The 18,722-nt window shown below is 44.7% G+C and overlaps 2 protein-coding genes, 1 long non-coding RNA gene and 1 other non-coding gene across 4 annotated transcripts in view; 2 read left to right on the top strand and 2 right to left on the bottom strand.

Annotated features, from left to right (window-relative positions):
• Positions 1-626, bottom strand: part of Fnbp1 (formin binding protein 1) — a 102,888-nt gene extending 102,262 nt beyond the window's left edge. Inside the window, exon 1 of the mRNA XM_013356675.4 lies at positions 605-626. The gene's annotated coding sequence lies outside the window, so the exon portion shown is untranslated. The remainder of the gene's footprint in view (positions 1-604) is intronic.
• A 7,599-nt stretch (positions 627-8,225) lies between these two features.
• LOC144377394 (uncharacterized) lies at positions 8,226-10,579 on the bottom strand. Its single transcript, XR_013438371.1, has 2 exons — positions 10,221-10,579; positions 8,226-9,199 (listed from the first exon to the last, which is right to left on the bottom strand). It is a non-coding gene; the product is annotated as an uncharacterized LOC144377394 (long non-coding RNA).
• Gpr107 (G protein-coupled receptor 107) overlaps positions 9,661-18,722 on the top strand; it is a 75,987-nt gene continuing 66,925 nt past the window's right edge. The window contains exon 1 of the mRNA XM_005321081.5: positions 9,661-9,841. Within this exon, the coding sequence (XP_005321138.2) occupies positions 9,701-9,841 (141 nt within the window). The 5' untranslated portion in view covers positions 9,661-9,700. The remainder of the gene's footprint in view (positions 9,842-18,722) is intronic.
• Positions 11,740-11,902, top strand: LOC120890237 (U1 spliceosomal RNA). Its single transcript, XR_005734478.2, has one exon. It is a non-coding gene; the product is annotated as a U1 spliceosomal RNA (small nuclear RNA).

The following is an 18,722-nucleotide window of genomic DNA, read 5'->3' on the forward strand; positions in this document are numbered from 1 at the left end:
GGCCGGCCTGACAGCTCGCGCACGCGCGGCCGCCTAGCCCCCAGCCCGGCCCACCCTCTCGCCGGCTCCCTGCGCAGGGGCGCGTCGCCCAGGGGTCCGGAAGGACGCGCTGGGAGGCGCCAGTGCCCGCCGGCCCTGAAACCCGGAGGACTTTGTCAGTCTCCCCTTTACTTGTGGGCAGCCGCGCTCTGCGCTCTCAGGACCGTCGCTCGCCTTTGAACCTCGCCGGTCCCTGTTATTACCCAGGCTCTGACGAGGCTGGTGTTCCTCCACCGCCGGGGCCGCAGGACAATACTTTCCCCGCAGCGGTTCGCGCCGACCTGCTTCTCTGCACGCTCTTCCCACCGCGCAGCCTTCGCGGAGGCCCGAGGAGCCTGGCAGAGCTGCGCGGTGGGATGGGGGCCTGGGACCGTGATGTCCCGCACTGTAGCTAGGGGCGTCCAGGCAGATTGCGACTAAACAACTCCGAAGGACTCAGGGGCTACAGCCTGATTTCTGATCTCTGAGAACAGTGATTTTTTTTGTTTCGCCAAGACTCTCAGACTTGAAATCAACTTCCCAAATGGGCAGAGCAAAAGCGCTGCTGGGACCACAGAGAACTTACCTGGTTCAAATCCAGGGGCCACACATAAGAGCTGGGTGGTCTCGGACGATGCCTCCATCTGTAGACGCTTAGAGCCCGTCTGGCAACTGCAAGCGCTTATGGATCAGTGTGGTGTGGACCCAGGCGATGGGAACTTGGCCTAGGGTTGGTAAACCGAGAACGCACCTTATCTGGGTTACTCGCTCCCTTTCTTTCTATATGTTCTCAAGGTCCACACAAATATCTTTTCAAGCTATGGGGGATTTTTGGAGTTCAGAATTATTTCCTCAGAACCATTAGGCCCCTTCCTCATAACTTTACTTTTTCAGTTAATTCTACTACTGGATCCTTTCCTGAGTAAACACGGACGCCCCAAATCGGCCCCTATTTAAAAACTATTTCACAAGGATTTATTTTTCCAATCCCACCCTCCACTCAACCTGCTTATCATTCTCCTGCACGACCGGGTGGAGTTGCAAACCCCTTGCAGATAAACCTCCAAATCTACTTCCTTTGTTGAACAGTTACATTTAAACTGTCAAGGTTCTGGTCTGCCTTTTTCCAGTTACAAGCACCCACCTCCCTTCCTTCCCACCTCCCATTTCTGTCTGTTTAAATATTTTGCTCTCACAGTTACCAGGTTTCAGTACTCCTTATTCCGGAGACTGCTAGAAGTTTAACAATCAGAATGGCCAGCCACTTCCCTGCCAAGACAGATTAATAGCCTGGGTGCGCGGAGGGGCTGGAAATGTAAACAGCCCTGCACAGTTCAGTCTGCTAACAACTGGAAATGGTCAATGAAATGCAGATTATCTACCAAGACCCTGCCACAGAATCACCACGATTTCCCTTCCTTCCAAGCCTTGCTCAAACACAATGATCTAATCTAGAGTTCCTGGATAGTTCTCAAAAATAGTGAGCACTTGCAAAACTAGGTTAATCAGAAGGTAAAGCAACCTGCTGCTTTAAAGAGAAAGAGGAGGAGGAAAGGATGGCCTATGGGGGGAGGGGGAGAGAGGAAGATGCACCACATGAAGATGAAACTTTTTAAGATGAGTAAGCAGGAAACTGTTAGTTGTAAAGACACATTTAAAGCCACAGCAGAACTGAGTTAATTATACCACTCTGCAAATATCTTTAAGTTGATTAAGTTTTGGTGGTAAATAGAAAATGTTTGAAAGGGAATTTTCAAAAAATAAAGGGGAAAGTCACCATTAATCTTGAAGTGAAGAAAACAACAGGGTCCAGGATAAAAGGAAATAAGTAAGCGGGGAAAAAAGAATAAGTACTGCACAGTATTTTTTTTTTTTTTTTTTTTAGGAAGGACTAAACACATTTTGTCTCCCTTAGAGTAAGAGGGAGTGGTCATAAGACAAGGTTTTTCACTATTGAAACCACTGTGACCTTACCTACCTAGGAATCAACTTTCTCCAGGGGTATTCAAAACCCTGTCTATATAAATGCTGGAATGACTAAAGAGGTTAGTCTGGGTTATAAACACCTGTTTCACCTCTCAGTTATATTTAGGGAACATTGACTAACATGTCATTACAAAGTTAGGATCTAAGTGGGTGACTTCATATATTGCCAATGAATAATCCCATCGTGTGGGAAACAGGAACACTAACAGAACTGAGACCCTGTATAGATTTCTGTGCAGTTAGAAGCAAATGATTGACTAGATGTGGTGGCACATGCCTGTAATCTCAGTGACCCAGGAGGCTGAGGCAGGAGTATTAAAAGTTAAGGGCCAGTCTTAGCAATTTAGTAAGGCCCTGAGCAACTTAGTGAGACTCTGTCTCAAAATAAATAACAAAAAGGGCTGGAGGTGTACCTCAGTGGGAAAGCAGCCTTGGGTTCAATCCTCAGTACAAGGAAAAAAAAAAAAAAAGCAAGCAATTATATTAGGGTTTGTTTTTTATTTATTTATTTTTGCAATTCTACCCCTGCTTGCAATTAATAACCATCTAATTCCCAGGCTTTGATGAATATATATATATATATATATATATATATATACACACACACACACACACAGACAGACATGAGATTTTAGAGTAGACAGGATTTTCATAATTGTTAAAAGGGGACCCTGATGTCCTACTACTTATTAGATATGAGGCCTTTCGCAAATTAGATTCTCTGAGCTTTGATTTTTCTCACTCATAAAATGGGGACCTCATAGGTTAGAGTGAAATGCAGGAGCTAGGGGCGAGCGTGTGCCCTGGTACTGTGCAAACTGTAGAGAGCTGTGCTGCTTCCGCCCTCAACCTCCGCCTCTTCTAATGGCAACAATGCTACTTACTTCAAAGGTTATTGTAAAGATTTAAAAAAAAAAAAAAAACATGTGTGAAATGCTTAGTAGGTAAGCACATGAGTAGGACTCCCTTTCCTCTGCTTTCGTTTTTACTATTATACCAAGGAAAGCAGTTCTTGAACATTTCTGCTGCAGCAAGACCCCCATGACCTGCAACTAATAGCCCATGATAAAGGACTGCTCTGAATGAAATTCTCAGCATTAAAAAAAAAAAAAAAAGCTCCGGGGCTGGGGCTCTAGCTCAGTGATAGAGCGCCTGCCGCGCATGTGTGAGGCTCTGGGTTCAACTCCTTAACACCACATAAAAAAAAATAAATAAAGATATTATGTCCATATATATATATATATCTCCCATCCATTATTAGCTTAAAATCTCCCATTTCTTTAAGACTCAAAGCTACAGATGTGCCTCGGTTTATGACAGGGTTACATCCCAATAAGCCCATTTTAAGTCAAAACTCTTGCAAATCAGAAATGTACTTAACACTTCAATAAACCCATCATAACACTAAAAATTTCCACCATAGCATGCTGGGACCATCTGTACTAAGAAACCAAGAAAGCAGTGGAGTCAGAGAAGCTGGAGTAGGGTAAAACTAGGAATTTAGTGGTGCATACAACTTAAAAACTGTAACTAATTTTTATACCTGATCATTTACTTCCCCCTGAAGGTCTGTAAAGATATACATAAAATCAGAAAAAAACTAGCTGTCCTATGGCTGAGCAAGGTGCATGCTGTGCCACCAGGTGGAGGAGAAGCGGTTTCCAAGTTCATCTCCAACCCACAGGGTTCAAGGTATGTTGGGGCCCTTGAAAACTGACTTCCTGCCCTTCAGGAACTGGCTTTTCCAGGATTGCTTTCTGCAAAAAGATGCCCTCAAGTGCTTCTCCCACCATGCCCAAGAAATGCTTGAAAACATTAGTTGCAATCCTGCAAGATACAGTGTTTCAAGTCAAAGGAAAAAAAAATGATATTTGTTTTCAAAATATATTGCCAGGTCCCAATTTAACCTGTTGATCCTACAGAGGTTTGGGGTCTGAAATACTCATTTTTGTTTGCTTATTATTATTATTTTTTAAATCAGGGATTGAACCCAGGGGCACTTAATCACTGAGCTATCATTCCCAGTCCTTTTTAATTTTGAATTTTGAGACAGGGTCTCACTATGTTGCCCAGATCCTCACTAAGTTGCTAAGGTTGGTCCCGAACTTGCAATCCTCCTGTCTCAACCTCCCCAGTCGCTGGGATTACAGGTATGTGTGCCACCACCCAGTTGCAATACCATCTCTTTTGATAAGAAAAACAAATGGCAATTTTACCTTATTATACTCAGGGAATAATAACCTATGAGTTACTTAAAATTTCTGGAAATCTCCAAACTGATGCCCAATACTATCAATAGCACACTATTCAAACTACACTTTCTGTCACTAATAACAACCTTTAGTTGATCCTGCAGACCTAGAGAAAACAGAAAAAGAAAAGAACTGAACTAAGAGAGTAAGGCTCAAAGTCAAGTTCGGGAGATCAGCCCATCCTGCCCCTGTAGGCTTCAGAACCTTCAAGTTTAATGTCCCTTTGAAAATGTTGCCAGGGAAAATCAGACATAACCCGTTCTGCTACTCCACATGTCTGTTCCCAGTTACAATATATGATTATGCAAATCATTTTCTTAAAACTCTTAAGTTACATACTTAAATATAATTGCCAAAGTAGCAGTTTTCTCAGAATTTAAAAAGTAACTGCCCCCCAAATGTTCCACATTGTCTTTGTAACCAGTTTTCAAAGACTTTGTAACCAAAGACAATTAACTAAGTTTCTATTTCTTATTCCTCTTGATTCCAAAATAATAATTGGGACAATACAGCTCTCAAATATGTGAAGGAAGATATTCATCACAAACTCCTGGGAGATACCACCAGAGTGACCCTAAAGAGGTCCCCAGGAGGCACATGTTTATAATCCCAACAGCTCAGGAAGCTGAGGCAGGAGGACTGCAAATTCAAAGTCAGCCTCAGCAACTCAGCAAGGACTTGAGCAACTTTTTGAGACCCTGTCTCAAAATAAAAAATAAAAAGGGCTGGGGATGTGGCTCAGTGTTTGAGCACCCCTGGGTTCAATCTCTGGTATTTAAAAAAAAATATATATATATATCCAAGTATAAAGAAGTAAGGAATTGCCTGGCACAGTGGTTCAGAAGATATGAAATTCAAGGCCATCCTGGGCAACTTAGCAAGATCCAGTCTCAATAATAATAATATAAAAAGATAAAATAAAAAGCATGGATTCATAATCCAATTCTAAGCCCTTGTAAAACCATTTTCTGGAAACTGAAAGACTAAAAGATAATATTTTCTACTTTGAAACTATTTTAATGTTTCATCACTATTGTATTATTGAAAGGAATTAGAACTCTACCTGCTCATTTCCTGTTTTTAGTATTACATTAAAATTTAAAACTAGAAATTCTAAAAAATGGCTCCTAATTAGATTATTTATTTATTTTGTGGCACTTGGGATTTAACCCAGGATGCGCTACTTTTAAACTAGATGTCCAGCTCTGTTTTATTTTGAGAGGGTGTCACTTAGTTGCCAACACAGGCCTTTAACTTGCCATCCTCTTAACACCAGTCTCTCAAAGTCACTGGTATTACAAGTGTGTGCCACTGTGTCAGGAGGTGCCTAACTTTAAAAATAGGGCAGCGTGAGGCTCAGTGGTAGGGTTTTTGTTTATTTATTTGGTACCAGAGATTAAACCCAGCGGTACTGGCACTTAACCACTGAGCCACATCCCCAGACATTTTTTATATTTTATTTGGAGGGTCCTGCTGAGTTGCTGAGGTTGGCTATTGAGCTCTTGATCCTCCTGTCCCAGCCTCCCAAGATGCTGGGATTACAGCCCTGTGCCACTGCTTCTGGCCAATGGTAGAGCTCCTGCCTAGGAGGCTCAAATCTCAGAATATGGAAAAATAACTATACTTAAAAATCACCTTTGCCTTTAAGGGTAGTTTCAAACAGAAGTGAGAATCACCTGTCTTTAATGTCTTCTTGCTACCTAAAAGAAATGTCACTTATTTTACATTATTGTGTCCTTTCATATTGCTGATTTTTAAATATTTTGGTGCTGGGACTTGAACCCAAGACCTGTCACATGCTAAGCATGTACTGTACCACTGGGCTACACTCCCAGCAGCTGCTTTTAAAAATGCTTTTTGAAAGCTTCTTTAGCATTACATTTCATAACATACCAGAGTCAGACTCTGGGCTTTCCCTTTTTTAAAAAGTAAAATTCTGGGCTGGGAATGTGGCTCAGGCGGTAGCGCGCTCGCCTGGCATGCGTGGGGCCCGGGTTCGATCCTCAGCACCACATACCAACAAAGATGTTGTGTCCGCCAAGAACTAAGAAATAAATATTAAAAATTCTCTCTCTCTCTCTCTCTCTTAAAAAAAAAAAAAAAAGTAAAATTCTAAGAATGAGAAAGCAATGTGTGATTAAGTGCAAGAAACCCAGAGCCAATTCTAAAGCAGCTGAGATTCCAGTCCTGTTTTGTTGTTTTTTTGTCTTGTTGGTAGAGGTGGTAGTTGGGGGGTTTTGTTGTTTTGGGGTGGGTTACTGAAAATTGAACCCCAAGACACTTAACCACTGAGCCACATCCCCAGCCTTTTTTACTTTGAGGCAGGGTCTTACTAAATTCCTGAGGCCTCAAACTTAAGATCCTCCTTCCTCAGCCTCCCTAGTTATGGAATTACAAGTGTGTACCACTGAGCCCATCTCCAGCTTCTTAAAAATCACTCAACTCATTGTCTGATCTTCCTTGCTTTTTTCCCCCAGGGCTGAGGACTGAACTCAGGGGAATGCGCATGCTAGGCAAGCTCTCTGCCACTGAACGAAATCCCTAGCTCCTGGTTGTCTGATCATGAGCAAGTCATTTAAGTTCCCTGGAATTGTTTTCACATCTATTAAATAAGGTAGATGGATCTTCATCTACCTTAGCTAAGGACCCTTCCAGCCTACTATAGTATGCAAACAACTTTTCTTTACAACAATGCAGGACAGAGATTATGTGCTAGGCTTTGTAAACAGGGCCTGGAGGAAGAGTTCCAGTTGGGTCATTCATAAATGAGTAGAGTCCCTGAATAGATTAATCAATCCATCCAAGCCCCATCAGAAAACACAAGGGAATTAAAATATATACCTAATCCAAGTGTGGTGGCACATGCCTGTAATCCCAGTAACTTGGAGGCTGAGGCAACAGGATCACAAGTTCAAAACTTGTCTCAGCAGCTAGGTGAGGCCTTAATTAAGCATTTTAGCAAAACCCTGTCTCAAAATTAAAAAGGGTGATTAAGTGTCCCTGGGTTTAATCCCCAGTATCAAAACAAACCCAAACCAAACCTCTATAAGGTTTTTGTGATGCTAAGTAAGATAATGTGTGGAGTCATAAAAATAATAATTCTAGTTTCTTATTCTCATTCTGTTCACACATGACTGACATTCAAAATAGATGGCCAAAGATCAGAGGTTGGGAGAGAAAGGGAATATATACATTATATTATTACTACTTTTTTTTTTTGGTACCAGGGATTTAACCCAGGGGCACTTAACCACCAAGCCACAACTCTTTTTTTTTTTTTTTTAAATACGTTTTATTAGAGAAAGGGTCTTGCTGAGTTGCTTAGGGCCTAAATTGATGAGGCTGGGTTTGAACTCTCCATCCTCCTGCTTCAGCCTCCCAACTCATTGGGATTACAGGAGTGAGCCTCTGTGCCCAGCAAGAAAGGGAATTCTCTGCCCACTAGCAATCATTGCCTTTCCTGTGGTGACCACCAAGACATTTTAGGATAAACTGCAATCTTCTTGGCTCCAGCTCAGCTTCCCACTTCTGTCTTTGCAAAGAGTGTGACAGAACTCTTCCTACTGGTGTTTGAGTTAAGGGAAAAATTCAGATTCAGGACCAAGATGGCACAAAACTAGCTGGGTGAGATGGCCCATGCCTGTGATCACAGCAACTCTGGAGCCTGAGGCAGGAGGATGGCACGTGCAAGGCCAGCTGGGAACTTGGGAAGATCCTGTCCCACAAGAAACTTTTTGCTGGGGTTGTAGCTCAGTGGTAGAGCGCTTGCCTTGCATGCATGAGGCACTGGGTTCGATCCTCACCACATAAAAAATAAATAAAGATTTTTAAAAAATCTTTTTCTTTAAAGGGCTAAGGTACAGCGTAGTGGTAGAGTGCTTATCTAGCATGCACGAGACCCAGGGTTCTAGCCCCAGTACCTCAAAAAACAAACAAACAAACAAACAAAAAACACTAGTACACTGGTAGTCACTTGGTATTGGGATTCTTGGTGGTTTATTTTTCCTCTTCTACTTAAATGGTTACACACACACACAAAGCATATATTACTTGTGTGGCAAGCTAAAAACAAGACTCTAAAAACTAAACAAACCTGGCTACTCAGGAGGCAAAGCTAACAAGCATGTTCTTCTATAACTCCTTGATAAAGAAAGAAAGGTGAGTGAAGGGGTCTACTGCCCAGCCCTTCCATTAAGGAGGTCCTGATAAGTTCCAATGACCAGGAAGGTGTCCAAACAGAATAAGAAAAAAATATTAACACGGAGACTCCTCTGGTGGGTTGAAATGGCAGGGCTGGTTTCTTTTTTGTTTTCGTTTCTTTGTGTAGGGGCTGGGAATGGAACTCAGGGCCTGGGGCACACTTGGCAAGGGCTCTACCACTGAAATATGCTCCCAGCCCCAATTCTCCCCCCCCCCACACATTTTTTATTGGTGCATTATAATTGTACATAACGATGGTATTTGTTGTTACACACTCGACATGCACACGATATGGCAAGATAATTTGGCCAACATCCCTCCCCAGCACTTCCCCGCTCCCTGCCCTCCTCCCACACCCTGGGCCCTTTCCACTACTGACCCATCGCCCTCCAATTTTCTGGAGATCGCTGCCCCGCCCCCGACCTTTCTTTCCCCCTTTCCTCTGCAGTTCTACATAAGAGAAAACAAACGACTCGACCTCCTGAGTTTGGCTTATTTTGCTAAACACAATGGTGTCTACTTCCATCCATTTTTCGGTAATTTATATAATTTCGTTCTTCTTTATGGCTGAACGCAACTCCGCTGTGTGTGGACACCACGTTTTCTCGACCCCTTCATCTCCGACGGACGCCGCGGCAGGTTCGGCTGCAGTGCGCGGTCCCAGCCCCGGTTCTCGGAGCTTCCAGTGATCCCTGGCTCCAGCGGGAACACAGGCTGCATTTCTAGAGCCCGGGTTGGCGCGCCTGTGGAGAGGGACGAGGAAAACACCTACCTCCCGTCTCACCAGCTCGTCCCAGGGAGTGAGCTGCTGCAGGGGTCCCAGCACGCCCCCCTGCTGCACCCACTTCTGCAGAGATTCCGTGGGAAGGGCCCGGAGGGCACCCAAGGGACCCAGCCACTCAGGGCTTCCCCACGCTTCCCACCCCGGACGCCGGTGCAGTCAGAGCCGCCGCCTCCCCGCCCGGGCTGCTCCGGAGCCCCGCGAGGCGGCGGTCGGCCCCGGAGGCCGCCGTCGCCATGGCAACAACCGCGGCGTCTCAGGCGGCCTGGCCTCCGCCGGCTGACCACAAAGTCCGCGCCGGGGAGGCTGTTGGGTGACCCGGCGGGCGGCCCTCGGGCGAGACGACTCCCGGGCCCGTGGGATTCCCGCCGCCGCGCCCCCTCCCCGGGCCCTTCCGGTGGCCGTCGCCCTTTGACCCCGGAAGTGGGCGGGAGAGGAAACAGCTGGTGATGCTGGAACCAACATGGCCGCCCCTCGGCCCCTTGGCCCCTCGGGCTCCCGCCGTCTTCGGCTGGCCGCGGGCCTCCGGCTGCTCCCGGTCCTGGGGCTGCTGCAGCTGCTGGCCGGGCCCGGCCTGGGCCGCGTCCACCACCTGGCACTCAAAGTAAGGGCGGGCCGGGAGGGCCGGGCAGCTCGGGCCCGCGGCCTCTGAGCGCGGGGCACCGGCTCCGGCCCGGTCCCGGGAGGGCGGGGGGCTGCGGGTCGTCGCGGGCCGGCGGGCTTCGCAGTGTCAGTGGGGCCGGGCCGCTCCACCGCGCCCGCCGGGTCCCGGCTCTGTCCTCGCAGCCGGCCGGCCGGCCGCTCTCCTCACCCGCTTTACCTCGTCCCTGCTCCGCCTGCTCCGCCTCCGCGCCCCGGTGCCTGCGGGCCCGAGCCGCGCGGAACCAGCCCCGGTGTACCGGTTAGGTTCGGGGCGCGCACGGCGCCGAGCGACCGCAGTGAGCTTCTTCGGAGGAATGTCACTCCTCGTTGGAACTACTTACCCAGCAGTCCTCCAAGTAGGGGGCCTGGCGCCTCTTCCCGGCTCCCGTCCGCCAGCTTCATCATGGGCCTGGGCTCTGGCCTTGGAAGGCACCGGTGAAAGTCCTCCAAGGCGGACACGTAACGACCCGGTGGTTCCACAGGTTAATTAATACGCATGGGGAATAGGAAAGAGCATCGTTATGACCCGAAGCCAGTGTACAGTTTTCTAAGAAGTTTGTGGGTTGCACAAAGTTCGTCTTGTAACCGTGACGCTGTGTTTTGGGAATGCAGGCAGTTTAAAGAATCCAGATTTCAGATTTGAAAGCTTGCCAGATCCATAAAAATTGCCATGAATAAAATGGTTTTTAATCCCAGAAGGATGGTGGATCTTAGTTCCCTTTGAGAATCTGCTGAGAGCGGAGAAGTGCACGTTGAAATCTGGGCAAAACTTTGGTGGGCTGTCTGAGGCTTCATAATCCTGTCCCAGGTTTCCCACTCCAGGTTCAGAACACCCTGTCTTTAAAATTCTCTCTTAGAGGACGATATCTGGTCTTAGATGAAGTAGTGTCGTTGAGTTCATACAGTTTATAAGTTGGCAAAACTAGCAGTAGGACACACTGGGACCTCACCTTCTAACTCCCAGTCCAGTGCTCTTCTTTCTACATCTCTGGATTTAAAACACCAGGTGCCTGGCCTCATTGATATAGGAAAGTATTCCTGTAAAGCGGTAGAAGCAAACTGAATTGGCTTAATTCTGGTGATTGATTTCTCCCTGTGATGCTAAATTATTTAATGGTTTTATCTTTGTAACATGTTTCAAAAATAGTATTGTGCTCATTCTGTAATCAGTACTGGAATTTTGAATTTTCTCGTAAACATTCTAATTTCTTGTCCAAGGAAATGAAAATCACCTGAAGAAAACTTTTTGGAACAGTATTAGATTGTCTTGTTTTGCTTGAAATTGAAATAGGAATCCCACTGGGACCTGGACTGACAAGAATAGCCTGAAGAGGTTACTGAATATTAGGAATATGCACTGATCTTTACATACAAACAAATAAAAAGACCTTCTTATCAGGGAGAATCTCAAGTACTCCAGAGTTGTGTAATCAGCTTCCATGTACCTGTCACCCAGCCTCAATAACCTTCAACCAGTGGCTAATGCAGATATTCCTTCCCTTTGCAGTACTGCATAGAGCCCAGGGGTGCTCTGCCACTGAGCTACACCTCCAAGCCTTTTTAATTTTTGTAGTGAGACCAGGTCTCATTAAGTTGCCCACGCTAGCCTCAAACTGCTATCCTCCTCTCCCAGCCTCCTTAGTTGCTAGGATTGTAGGCATGTGCCACCATTGTCATTGTTGTGCCCACCCCCCCACCCCATGTGTATTTCCCTGTTCCCATTTTGTTTATAATTAAAAAGGAATCTTTTCTTTTGTAATTCAGTCTTTATTTTCCAACATTCTTCTGGTTTTCTCAGTCTTCTGACATTCCTTCTCTTAAGACTTTTCTGTATTTCTTACTTTTGAAAACAACTTTATTATACTTATGTGTCAGGGGCGATACCATGATTATGAAAGTGGTTCTCTCAGGGGAGGCTCATCCACTGGACTCTGGGTGTTGTAACCCCTGCGATTTCCCCAAGTGTGGGAAACTTGATTGTATGATTTGTCATATTCAGGGACTGCATTCATGCTCTCTCTGTTAAATAAATAATCAACTTTATTGAGGTGTAACTTAGATACTATAAAAGTCACCTATTTTAAGTGTATAATTCAGTGATTGTTATTAAATTTACCAACTTGTCCAGCTGTCAACCACTGTCCAGCCCCAGACCTCTCCAGAAGATCCCTGGTGCTGCCAGGTGCGGTGGTGCACACCTGTAATCCCAGTGGCTTTGGAGGCTGAGAAGAATTTCAAGTTCAAAGCAACTTTGAGGCACTAAGCAACTCAGTGAGATCTTGTCTCCAAATAAAATATAGGTCGAGTTCAATACCTGGTACCAAAAAAAAAAAAAAAAGACGATCCCTTGTGCTGGTTAGCAGTTGATTCCCATTCTCACGTTGCCAGCTCCAGGCAACCACTAATCTTCTTTGTAGCTCTCTACATAACTTGCCTTTTCTGGGTATTTCATAAAAATGGAATCACAGTAAGTGGTCTTTTCTTCTGGACTTCTTACTTAGATGTTTGAGGTTCAGACATGGTGTACCATGTACCATAATTTGTTTCTGTTTATTGAATGTGATTCCTTTGTACAGGTAAATCACCTGTTGCTTAGCCACTTGCCAATTGATGGCATCTGGGTTGTTTCCACTCTTTGGCGGTTATGAATAATGCTGCTACAAACACTCATGCAAATCTTCAGGGGCTGTATATTTTCATTTCTCTTAGATGATACCCTGGAGTGGGGAGTAGAATTGTTGGGTCATATGATAGATTTATGCTTTTTGAGAAATGGCCAAACTGTTTCCTAAAGCTAGTAGTAGGACACACTGCTAGCCAGTTTAGCACTGTTTCTACATTTCTAGAGTTAAAACACCAGGGGCTTGGTATCACTGGTAAATATTAAGCTAGTCTATCAGTTTGCTTCTACCAGCGATTTATGAGGGTCCCCTTTTTCTACATTGTTGGAAGCATTTGTCATTGTCTTCCCATATTATTTTAGAGCAAGACAAAGGGATCATATTATTTCATCTGTAAATATTTCAGGTGTACCTATAAAAATAAGGGCTCTTTTAAAAACAGCTACAAAGCTATTATACAACAACAAGAAGAAATAATCCTTAATATCATCAATGTCAAATCAGGTTCAAATTTCCATTGGTCATAAATGGCTTAATTTTTTTTAAACCAGGATCTAAATAGCATTTATTGTGATAGGTTAATTTGTCTTTTAATACTTTTAAATAAAAGATTTCACTTCTTCTGGCCCCCAATACTAGATTTTGCTGATTGTTTTCTTGTAGTATGGTTTAGCACAGTGGTTGCTGGTGTGTGTGTGTGTGTGTTGCTAGGGATTGAGCTCATGGCTCCCTGTATACTAGGAACGTGCATGTACCTGGTGGTATAGTTTAACACGTCCACCTCTCCTTTGTATTTTTGTAAGTTGGTAACTGAATCCAGAGGCTAGGATGTTCAAATTTGATGTTTTTGCACGCCTGCTTCCTCGGTTGCGTTGTGTTCTTCCACTGGGAGAGTGTCTGATTGTCGTTTTGCGACGTGGCTCTTCTGGATGCCCAGTGCTTACATCTCTTTGTTCATCATGTGAACCTTTTTTTGGTACTGGGGATTGAGTCCAGGGGTACTGTACCAATGAGCTGTATTTCCAGCCCTTTTTATTTTTTATTTTGAGGCAAGGTCTTAAAGTTGCTTAGCTGCCCTTGAACTTGTGATCCTCCTGCCTCAGTCTCCTGAGTTGCTGGGATTACAGGTATATGCCATTGTGCCTAGCTTGAATGAAGTTTTTATGTTGTGTTTAAAAATACAAAATAACAGAGCCAGGCGTGGTGGCATATGCCCAATCCCAGTAGCTCAGGAGGCTAAGGCAGAGGATTGTGAGTTCAAAACCAGCCTTAGCAACTTAGAGAAGCCCTAAGCAACTCAGCAAACCCTGTTTCTAAATAAAATATATAAAATGGGCTGGGGATGTGGCTCAGTGGTTTAGCACCTCTGGGTTCAGTTCTCAGTACCAAAAATTAACAAATAACCATGCATGATGGCAGGCATATGTAGACCCAGCTACTTGGGAGACTGAGGCAGGAGGACCACTTGAATCCAAGGGTTCATGGCTAGCCAGGGCAATATACTGATATCCTGCCTCAAAGGGAAAAAAGTATGAATTTGGGCTGGTGGTAGAAGGCTTGTCTGACCTGCATAGGCCTGTGATTGACGCCCAGCGTTGCAAAAAGAAAAAATTCTTGTCCTTAGCTCTTTACTAGTATTTTTCAAATGAGTTGTGATCCATTAAATGATTATGAGATCATCTTATGATCACAACTCACTTACAAAAGGAAAAGGAGGTGCTGGAATATGTAGCTCAGTGGTAGAGCATTTGCTTAGCTTGTGAAGGCCCTGGGTTCAACCCTCAGCACCCATAAAAATAGTATAAAAATACAAAATATTTTATAATTTTATAACTAGTAAGTGTAGATTTTGAGAGCTACTGTACATGAGACAGTAGCTAGGGAGTATCTTGCTGCAGGTGCAATGGTTCAGCCTGTAATCTCCGCTATTTGGGAGGGTGAGACGAGAAAATTTTGTATGTTTGAGGCCAGCCTGGGCAATTTGTCAAGACTCCATCTCAAAAAAATTTTAAAATTGGACGTGGAGTTGTGACTCAGGTAGCACGCTGTGGGAGAGATTATATTGGTAGATGTTGGTGCCACCACCCAACACACTGAAATGGAAGATGAGGCATTAATGTGACTTAAGGGTTGGGAGGGGAACAAGAGCATGATATGTATTTTTCTCTCCCCACCCACTATTCACATTCCTGGGGAAGGGTTAAGTTGGAGGATATGATTATCTAAGGCATATTTTGCAGGATGTGAAGGTCCCTGTATAATCACCTATTAACAACTGATTATTCCTTTCCTTACAGGAGACCAACAGCATGAGGCTCTGTGGTCAGGCTTCAGCATTCTACCTTCTAATTAATTGCTGGGCAACAGATTTCCATTTTGTTTGATCTTGGATAATGTAAATATATGGGTCCTTTTCATTTTTTCTACCTACCTTTATGCACCAATGTGTGGTAATCTATAGCACTTTGAAGATTAATACCAATACTTGGTCATACTTGAGTTAGACTCCTGACCACAGTATGTCTTCAAATGATCTTTTCTACAGATATTTCAGACTCTTAAGTACAAATCTCTATTAAGCATCTGTTCTTTGGCAGGTATATAAACATGGAACATACTTTTTTCAGTGACTGCTATTGGGTGACATGTATGCCAGTTTGTTTCCTGAGAATATTAGTGTAATCAAATATTTGATTGCTGGGGATTCTTTTTTTTTTAATATTTTTAATATTTATTTTTTAGTATTTGGTGGACACAACATCTTTGTTTGTATGTGGTGCTGAGGATCGAACCCGGGCCGCACGCATGCCAGGCGAGCGCGCTACCGCTTGAGCCACATCCCCAACCCCTGCTGGGGATTCTTAACAGTTCTTCCATCTGTGTGTTGTGACCCATGCCCATTACCCAGGTACTCAGGAGGCTGAGACAGGAGCCTCAGCCTTACAAATTCAAGGCCAGCCTGGGCATCTTAGTGAGACCTTATCTCAAAATAAGGGAAAAAAGGACCAAGGGTGCAGCTCAGTGGTAGAACACTTGCCTGGCATGTGCAGGGCCCTGGGTTCCATCCCCAGCACCAGAGAGAAAAAGAAAAGAAAAACACGCACACGCAGGCCCTCAGCTGCGCTCTTCAGCCTCACCACCATTCGCACTTGCTGTGTCTTTGTAGACTTTCCCGTAAATCCTTAATGATCTTTATATACACATCCCTCACATGTAAGCCTTTCTTTTTTCCTTTTTGGCATAATCATCCTTTATAAAATAAGTAAGTAAGTTATATGAGGAGCTCTTCAGTGATTCCTAAGCCAAAGCATGGCCCTACTGGCCTGTTGCAGTCCCTAACCTGCAGGCCAGGTTCCACTTCAGGGTGATACTTTTTGGTGCCGCCTGAGTCCCATGCTGCTCTCAGTCTCTGCCCAGAGACACATCTCAGTGAAGCTTCCTGGGACTGCCCTAGTTGAGTGGCAGTGTCCTAGGCCCCTTCACTGCTTTATTTCTCTGCAGCACTAGTCACTGCCTTATGCGCCACGCCTCTTCCCTGCTCCTTCATTACCTGCCTGTCCCTGGGGTTTAGGCTCAGCCACACAGTGATTTTTGTTCATTTTTTTACTGCCCCCACTCTTAAAATCAGAGCTGTGCCTGTAGGTGCTCAGCAAATGCTTGTTGGATTAGTTACTGTATTTTTCATTTATTATCCTTTGTATGTTTAAGAAATGTTAGTACATGTGGGCCTGCTTCCTTCTTTTTAACCACTACAGTAACCCTCCATTGTAAGGGGGACTGATGATTGGGTTGTGGATGGAAGTTTATACCCCATGCTTATTGCTTGGTTTAGCTATTATAAACAGCTGCTGTGAATATCCTTTAACATGTATCTTTATCCATTAGCATTGGTATTTCTGGGTGGAATAAAACAGTCCTTAGATATGGGTGCTGTGACCCAGGCCTATAAACACAGGTACTCAGGAGGCTGAGGCGGGAGCATCACAAATTCAAGGCCAGCCTGAGTGTTGGATTACTTTTTTTTTTTTTGTCGGGGGTGGGGGGGGTGGGGGGGTTGGGGGTGGGGGGGTGGGGGGGGTGGGTGGGGGGGTGGGGTGGGGGTGGGGGGTGGGGTGGGGGTGGGGGGTGGGCAGCACCAGGGATTGAACCCAGAGCCTTGTGCATGCTAAGCAGGCACCTTACCACTTTGCTACATCCCCAGCCCTGAGTTTAATTCCCACTACTGAAAAAAGAAAGAATATATTTCACACTGTATATATATTCTGAAATCCTAACAAATCATTTGTGGTGGCAGTAATAAAGTTGCATGCAAAAAAAAAAACACACACACACACACACACAGGAAGCTAGACACAGTGGCATACACCATGGCAAAGCACCTCTGGGCTCAATCCCCAATACAAAAAAAGGTTGTGGCTCAGTGGTAGAGTGCTTGTCTAGCATGCATGAGGCACTGGGTTCAATCCCTGGCACCACATAAAAATTTAAAAAAATAAAATAAAAATAAAGGTATTGTGTCTATTTACAACTAAAAAAATTTTTGAAAATTTAAAAAAAATACAGAAAGAAGAAGAGAGGAAAAATTGCATGCATAATGAAGGCCTAAATCTGCACTATTTATTTGGTACTAGGGATGGAACCCGGCTGACACATGCTAGGCAAGCAACCTGCCTTTGAGCCACATCCCAGTACTACATTTTATGTTCTTTTTGCAATCTTGACTTCTCATGGATGAGCAGCTTTAATAATTTGATAAGCAGCTTGCTATAATTAAGAATAGTTTATGAAGGGCTGGGGATGTGGCTCAAGCGGTAGCGCGCTCGCCTAGCGTGTGTGCGGCCCGGGTTCGATCCTCAGCACCACATACAAACGAAGATGTGTCTGCCGAGAACTAAGAAAAAATAAAGAAAAATGTTAAAATTCTCTCTCTCTGTGTCCCCCTCTCTCTCTCACTCTCTCTTTAAAAAAAAAAAAAAAAAGAATAGTTTATGAGCCGAGTATGGTGGCATACGCCTGTGATCCCAGCGACTCAGGAGGCTGAAGCAGGAGGATCGTGAGTTCAAAGCCAGCTTCAACAAATTAACAAGGCCCTGAGCATCTCGGCAATGACTCTGTCTCTGAATAAAATATAAAAAGGGCTGCTAGGCATGTGGCTCAGAGGGGGACTTAACAACAACAGATAGTTTATGATACTGTTATTTTTAAAGCCCTTATCACAGATACACACAGAAATATTGATAGATGAGGTGATAGGGTATATGAGGTTTGCATCTCAGTAGTTAAGCATTTGTGGGTGAGGAAGAGTGTGAGGAACAGAATTGACTGTGAGTTGGTGTTTCAACTTCTGTATAATGAAAAAAGTTCAAAGCAAAACAAAAGATATACTGTTTATTTGGTTAGAAAAAGTATGTTGTGGTTAAAATCACAAGTTTTGAGTTTAAATTGAACTAGAATACTGCTTTTGCCACCTAGTAGCCTTGTGATTTTAAGCAGGTTTTACTTCTCTGAGCCTCTGTTTCCTCATCTGTAAAATGAGCATAAGAAGCTGCCCTGCAGAGTTTAGGAGGAGTGTATGTGATGGGCAGGGCTTGTGAGCGCAGTCCCAGGTGCAGGGTGAGGTGCTGGCAGTCCTGATCTTGGGGAAGCACAGACTGCCTAGTGCCTCAGTGCTAATGGAAGTGACAGGTGGATGTTGAGATGTGACTCAGTAGTCCCATGGCACTTTGACAAGTCCTTGTTTGTGCTTTCTCTTGCTTTGGTTCATGCCATCAGGGAACTGACACTGCTGCCACTTGCAGGAGGGTATCTGATGTCTGTGTTTTGCTGTATTTCTGGCTTGACCCAGGACCTGGCACATGCTAGGCAAGTGCTGTGCCACCGAGCTCTACCCCAGCGCTCTAGGAGAGCATTTGGAAGGAGAGGTGGGAGTGCGGAGGATCCTGCCTCCCCTGATGCTGCCCGAGTGACCATGCACTGGTTCCAGAGTGCCCAGCTGCTGGCTTCCCTATAGGGAAAGGAAAGATTTCCCTGTTCCTGGTGGCTGTTGGAGATTTCTAGATTTCTAGGGACCGAGTATTTTTCACCTCTTGGTCCTCTGCCCTTGTGGTATTCTATAAGTCTTTGTTTATTTACATTGAATTGAATAAATATAATTGGTTGAAGGGATGTTTTCTGTTATTTCTGTGTTGCTGGGGATGACACCCAGGGCCTGGAGCATGCCAG

The sequence above is a fragment of the Ictidomys tridecemlineatus genome, chromosome 4 (assembly GCF_052094955.1).
Source record: "Ictidomys tridecemlineatus isolate mIctTri1 chromosome 4, mIctTri1.hap1, whole genome shotgun sequence".
In the NCBI taxonomy this organism is placed as follows: Eukaryota; Metazoa; Chordata; class Mammalia; order Rodentia; family Sciuridae; genus Ictidomys; species Ictidomys tridecemlineatus.